The sequence below is a fragment of the Marmota monax genome, unplaced genomic scaffold (assembly GCF_021218885.2).
Source record: "Marmota monax isolate L192 unplaced genomic scaffold, Marmota_monax_Labrador192_F-V1.1 WCK01_AAM20220418_F8-fsc00097, whole genome shotgun sequence".
Taxonomy (NCBI): domain Eukaryota; kingdom Metazoa; phylum Chordata; class Mammalia; order Rodentia; family Sciuridae; genus Marmota; species Marmota monax.
This window is the reverse complement of record NW_026694162.1, coordinates 5,650,784-5,657,969: the sequence shown is the minus strand read 5'-3', so window position 1 is coordinate 5,657,969 and position 7,186 is coordinate 5,650,784. Positions and strand designations below refer to the sequence as shown.

At 37.4% G+C, this 7,186-nt stretch overlaps 1 protein-coding gene across 1 annotated transcript; it reads left to right on the top strand.

The window, feature by feature from the left end:
* The first annotated feature begins 810 nt into the window (after nt 1-810).
* LOC124107645 (neuropeptide Y receptor type 6) lies at nt 811-2,008 on the top strand. The gene has a single exon (XM_046465822.2). It carries the CDS (start codon nt 890-892, stop codon nt 2,006-2,008), a length of 1,119 nt encoding a protein of 372 aa, XP_046321778.1. The 5' UTR covers nt 811-889.
* The last annotated feature ends 5,178 nt before the right edge of the window (nt 2,009-7,186 follow it).

Here is a 7,186-nt window from a genome sequence, read left to right as displayed (position 1 = left end):
CCTTTGTGCTACAGATGCCACATACTGCAGAATTTATAAACTTTGGAAATTTATTTCTCACAGTTGTAGGGGTCTGGGAAGTTCAAGATCAAGGTGCTACCAGGTATGGGATCTGGCAAGGGCTGCTCTCTACTTCCGGAATGGTTGTTGCTACGTTCTCTGATGGGGAAGAATTGTGTGTCCTCACATGACAGAAGGGGCAAATTTACTCCTTCAATTCCTTTTTATAAGGCACTTATGCATCATGAGGGTAAAACCCATATAGACTAATCAACTCTTAAAAGATCCACTTCTTAATAGTGTTGTACTGGGACATGAATTTTGGAGGGAATGCAAACATTTAAACCATACTAGATCCCAACTCCAAAAACAGTACTTTGACTTCCATAGCATAATTCCTTTCCTTATGATTTTAAAGTCTGTGGGCTCAAGTGGCTACATACTTGTATGACCCTGAAAAAAAAAACAGATGTTAATGGGATGCAAATGTGTATTTGAGATGTCTTACCCAGTTAATGGGGTGCCATCACATATCCTGCCTCACCAGCTCTAAAGACTATGCTGATGGACCCTGAGATGAAATAAGAAGAGGGTAAAAATACAAGAGACCCACTGGATATTTGTCTATGTCCTCAAGGGTCATTGTTTCACCTACAGAATTATCCATATGGTTAAGAATTTGCATTAATATTCTGGCTTGTTTTTAATTTTTAGGGTCTCAAGATCAGGCTCAAGTCTTTCATGTTTTCATCAAACACGGACAGAGATCAGGGAAGATTAAACTACTAATTACTCATTGGAAGCCTCAGAACAAGGTACCTCCAAGAACTGATTGACAAAATCCTATCCAAGCACACTTAGAAAACCTCTTCTTACCCATCCTGACATAATGGAAGCTTCCCTCAACCAGCCAGCATCTAATAAAACCAGTGCAAAGAGCAATAACTCTGCATTTTTCTACTTTGAGTCCTGTCAACCCCCTTATCTTGCCTTACTATTGTTACTCATAGTCTATACTGTGGTCTTAATTGTGGGCCTCTTTGGAAACCTCTCTCTTATCATCATCATTTTTAAGAAGCAGAGAGAAGCTCAGAACGTCACTAACATACTGATTGCCAATCTCTCCCTCTCTGACATCTTGGTGTGTATCATGTGCATCCCTTTCACAGTCGTCTACACTCTGATGGACCACTGGATATTTGGAAACACCATGTGCAAACTCACTTCCTATGTGCAGAGTGTCTCAATCTCTGTGTCCATATTCTCACTTGTATTAATTGCTATCGAAAGATATCAGCTTATTGTCAACCCCCGTGGCTGGAAGCCCAGCATCTCTCATGCCTACTGGGGCATCACCTTTATTTGGCTCATTTCCCTTCTGTTATCTATTCCCTTGTTCCTGTCCTACCACCTCACTGATGAACCCTTTCGCAACCTCTCTCTCCCCACGGACATCTACACCCACAGGGTAGCCTGTATAGAGAAGTGGCCCTCCAAAATGAACCAGCTCCTCTTTTCCACTTCCTTGTTTATGCTCCAGTATTTTGTTCCTCTGGGTTTCATCCTCATCTGCTACCTGAAGATTGTTATCTGCCTCCGCAAGAGAAACAACAGGAAGGTAGACTGGAAGAGGGAAAATGAGAGCCGGCTTAGTGAGTACAAGAGGATCAACACAATGCTGATCTCCATCGTGGTGACGTTTGGAGCCTGCTGGCTGCCCTTGAACATCTTCAATGTAATCTTTGACTGGTATCACGAAGTGCTCATGAGCTGCCAACATAACCTGGTATTTGTAGTTTGCCACTTGGTTGCTATGGTTTCTACATGCATAAACCCTCTCTTTTATGGCTTTCTCAACAAAAATTTCCAGAAGGACCTGGTGGTGTTAATTCACCAATGTTGGTGCTTTGCACCTCGGGAAAGATATGAAAATATTGCCATCTCCACTATGCACACAGATGAATCCAAGGGATCTTTAAAACTGGCTCATCTACCAACAGGTATATAAAAATTGATGATGTTTTATACCAAAGCTCTTCTTCGATGAAAGATGGGGAGGTTGTGGTGAGGAATATGGCAGAGTGCAGAAAGAAACCAAAACCAAAAAATATAGCAACTTTATACTCAGTCTTGCTCCAGATTAGCCTGTCTGTCTCATATGCCCCAATATACACTCTAACACACAGAGGCACAGATCAACCCTTTTGCCTTTTCTTAAAAGAATAACTCTAATAATTCAACCCAGCCACCAGCATTTTTGGTGGAGAATAAAATGAGAAAGCAGACAGAAAGGCAAGCAGTGGAGATGGCTGGGAACAACACTCCCAGAGTCTGTTGTTCAGTGGATTATCCACGGAAATTATTACTAAGGATATGCCTAGTGAAAGCAATGTCATACCTCCTTAGTAGTGAGTCACTTCTACTTTCAGGTGGAAACTGTAACTTTCACTCAAGTAACTTCAATTTAATTAGACAAGTCATAATTTATTAATCAGGTAACTAATTAAGTTTACATTAAAGCTGAAGGGATTTTTAAAATTTCAAAATATTTATAGAAAAACAATTTACCACAACATTCCTATACCACAAATATACCATAGGATTCTAATAACCAATAAAAATATACAAAGCCTATCCTGAAAATATAATTGGAAGTATTTAATATATAGGCCCATGAGGATAGAGCTGAGTAATTTAAAATGTTAGTCCTTGGTAACACAGACTATTTGGTAATTAACAAAGGGTGACTCTTGGAGTCAGACTGCAATTAACTGGGAGGGGGGACCAGCTTTATAAACTGCAGGCATGCCAATTTATTCTTTCCAGAATTTAAAAAGAGGGGGAAAAATTCAGGTTTCTAAATCACAAAGTTATCATCTTAGGGATCTGGGCTTGCTTCATCTCTTCAGGTATATCTCCCAATAAATTCCCTCCTGAGAATTTAGATGCATTGGCTCATCCCTAACAAAACTGCAAATAGCAGTTTCAAACAAGGTTAAAGTTGGGAAGTTTTTTAAAAAAGTATTTAAAATGAAATAACCAATTAGTTTTCTGTACTTTATGTGAATTTAGGTTTATTTCCCCTCTCACCCAACATGCATGTTAAAAGAAAACCAAAATTCAACACACATTCACTCACCCACAGATTACTCCAAGCTAATGCTAATGCTTGGAGTAACATCTCTAATGGCCAGGTCATGAACCCCTGAAAATAGGGGGGGGGGGACCCAGATTGAAGGGATGGTTTTAACATAACATTTGAACCATGTATTGTAATTGCAATTCATTCCCATGCCTGAATCAGACTCTCTAGTTTACGGCAACAGTACATTTTCTTTACTACAATGCCATACATGTTATCAGAACTGACCACAAATTCTTTAGCACTCCAATTATGCTAGAAATCACTTTAACTAACCTCTAATGGCCAATAGAGATAGAGCTTCCAATACAAAATGGCTTTATATCCTGAATTGGTTATGTATCCTAAATAAGGGTCATTATGACTCTTTTATTAGGTCTAAGGGACTTAATCAGTAGCAACTTTATAATTATCCCCATTTTTTAAAAATCTCGAATATTTCTTATCACTTAAACATTTTTAAAAGATCCCTCATCCCAACAGAGTCACTTATACACGGGAATCAGATTGTTTTTAAAAAGCTTACTAAACTACTGTTTAAATAGCCATTTGCTCAGAGACTTTCATTAAATTTTCATGAGCTTTATCACTTCTTTGGGTGAATCTCCCTTATACTTATAAAATTTGAAATGCAGCTTATTTATGTAAAAATGTGACTGTATTTTCTTTTGAATTCAATATTCTCTGAATACCTGTAATTTATTTTTTCTTCTGGTGAAAATTTTTTCTCCTATTCTGTCTTCCTTTCTCCCTTTCTTCTGCTCTCCTTCTTTTGTCTTCCCCTCCATTCTTTCCCTCCCTCCCTCTTTCTTTTTCCCTCTAATTCTCTTCAGCTTTTAAATTTTCTTTCATTTTGGAATAAATGAACAACAAAAGCATTTCAATGAACTAAAACATAATAGTCTTACAGTACTGGTTGCAAATATTCTTAGCTAAATACCAAGTCCAAATGGTGTCCGCTTAGAATCCTAAAGTTCAGGACTGTTATCCCTAGCCCAGGAAGCAGTCAGTCTCCCTGGATACCCTTTCCATGTCTTGTGATGGTGGTTAGTCCTATAACTAAGATCCAATGTGACATTTGATTTACTTGATAAAGAAATACTGATTCTGGTTTCCTTATCAAACCACTAAACGCAGGAAAGAGCATTAGACCCTACCACTACTCCCTCCTGGCACCCACACTCAGACTCCTCTCACACTGACTCCACCTGCAGCACTCACAAGAAATCCCTGTATATGGTTAAATATGAATTCTGTCTGGCTCCATGACAAGAGCAATTTTCCTCTGTAAAGCTCTTTTGTTTTTCCTTTTAAACTTTGCTTGAGCTCCTGTGAAATGAGTCACTAGTGGTTTAACTATCAATAATAGTCTTTTCTGTGTTTATTTATCTCAAAAAAAAGTAGTGAAGAAAATGGACTTTTAAAATGGTTATCCAAGTATGGCAACATGTAAATCAATGGATGTGTAACTGATATGATTCTGCAATCTGTATACGGGGTAAAAATGGAAGTTCATAACCCACTTGAATCAAAGTGTGAAATATGATATGTCAAGAACTATGTAATGTTTTGAACAACCAACAATAAAAAATTAAAAATAAATAAATAAAATAAATAAATAAAATGGTTGTCCATACCCTCAAAGGGACTTACCTTATGATAAGCAGGAGAACACAGGTATGTAAGTAGCTGGTAAAGAAGGTATCATGGAAATATAAACCAAGAGGCCCCACAGAGATGAAACTCATATGAGAGTTCCAGGGAAATCAGCCTTGTTTCCTCTGTTTTTACAGTATTTGTGGATGGTTCACATCAGCTTGGTGTACCACTGAGCCACCTTATAAATGACATAAGACTTCCTCTTCTCAGTTGCTTCACTGCAGAGCCAGATGGCCTGTATTCCCCTTTTTAGGAATCTGGATGAATTTGTCATGTTGTCCTAGAAACAGACTTCTCTAGCTAGTACTCCAAAAATCTTCTATCATCTGATCTCTAATCATTTTAAGTTGGAGTGATTTCTCATGTCTTTGGAAGTGTCTAGTGGGGAGGGATCGAGAAGATTATTACTAGGATCAAAAAAAAAAAAAAAAAGATCCATGTAAAACACTCAAAGAATCAGTAAACTAACTAGTCTGCGTGTTCCTATCCAGGGAACCAGAGATGAATGAGAAAATGCTAAAACATTCTTGCAATAAGTACCCTCGGTTTTCTTTCTGCCTGCCCCTAAAAGATCCCCAGCAGAATTACCCAATTTCCAAGATGGATAATCAACAATAAAAGTTATTTAAAATATATATTATCTAAATGTGGTTTAAATGTGTTCAGTATATGGGATATGTATATTCTGAAACAGGTGGAAATAACTTGATGAATCAACCTGCAGAAGGATTCAGCAGTAAGAAGTTGCTAAGGTTCAACAGCATAGTTCAATAGCCTAAGGAAAAGGCTTGTCTCTCTTCCTGCAAGCTTTGGTTTTTACAGAATAATAATAAATCAAGAAAAACATATTAAGCCTTCATAATGTACTTGGCACTGTGTGAAGTAAAGAAAAATTGTAAGGCGCAGCTTTAAAGAATTTTCATTCTCACTGAAGCTTTTGCCAGAGGGGTAATTCAATGTCTCAGTTTCAAAAGCTTTAATTTTTTTTAATTTACTTTTTCATATACAATCTAGTTGACAAATAAAAGTTATATACATATACAGTGTACAATATGCTTTGATAGGTCTATACATTGAAATTGGTAAATCTAGCTAATTAACATATCCATCATCTCACATACTTTTCATTTTTATTATGAGAACCTTTAAGATGTAGTCAGCAATTTTCAAGGATAATATGTTGTTATTAAACTACAGTCACTATGATGCACAGCAATCTCCTGAATTTATTCCTCCTATCTAACTGAAATTTTGTATCCTTTTTTGGACATTTTCCCAATCCTACCCCCTCCCAGCTCCTAGTAACTACCATTTTACCCTCTGATTTTATGAGTTTAACTTTTTTAGATTTCCTATGTAAGTGAGATCATACAATATTTGTTTTTCTGGGCCTGGTTTATTTCACTTAGCATAACATTGTCCTGGTGCATCCATGTTGTCACAATTAACTTATTTTCTTTTTTTTTAAAGACACAATAGTTTGCCTGTGTGTATGTGTGTGTGTGTGTGTGTGTGTTTTCTTTAACCATTCAACCATCAGTTACCACTTAGGTTGATTCTCTATCTTGGCTACTATGGATAGTGCTCCAATGAGCACAGGAGTACAGACAACTCTCTGACATACTGATTTCAATTCCTTCACATATGTACTCAAAGTGGGATTGCTGGATCATACGGTAGTTCTATTTTTAAGTTTTTGAGGACCCTCTACACTGCTTTCCATAATGGATGTACTAATTTAATTCCTGCCAACAATGCACAAGTGTTCTGAAGCTTTTTAATGTTTTTTTTAAGTTAGGTTGAAAGCTGCCTGAAAAAAGTTCAGAGTGACTAGAATAGTTCATATCAAAGAAAGTCTCAAGCCAGGTGTGGTGGTACACACTTGTAATCCCAACAGCTCAGTAGGCTGAGACAGGAGGATCATAAGTTCAAAGCCGCAGCAAAAGTGAGGTGCTAAGCAACTCAGTGAGACCCTGTCTCTAAATAAAATACAAAATAAGGCTGAGGGTGTGGCTCAGTGGCTGAGTGCCCCTAAGTTCAATCCCTGGTATGCACCCCCCTCTGCCAAAAAAAATGACTCAGTTTACTTTCTTTCATACTCATAAGTGAGAATAAACTAAGGAAAGAAGTGGAGATACACTAAATGAGAAAGAAAAAGAAAAAGTGTTTCAAGATTGATATGAAGGGGCTGGGGTTGTGGCTCAGTGGCAGAGTGCTTGCCTAGCATGTGTGAGGCACCGGGTTCAATTCTCAGCACCACATAAAAATAAATAAATAAATAAAATAAAGGTCCATCAACATCTAAAACATTTAAAAAAAAAAAGATTGATATGAAGAATTCATAAAATCCTTCCTGGAATCACCCATACAATAAACTGGAGAAAG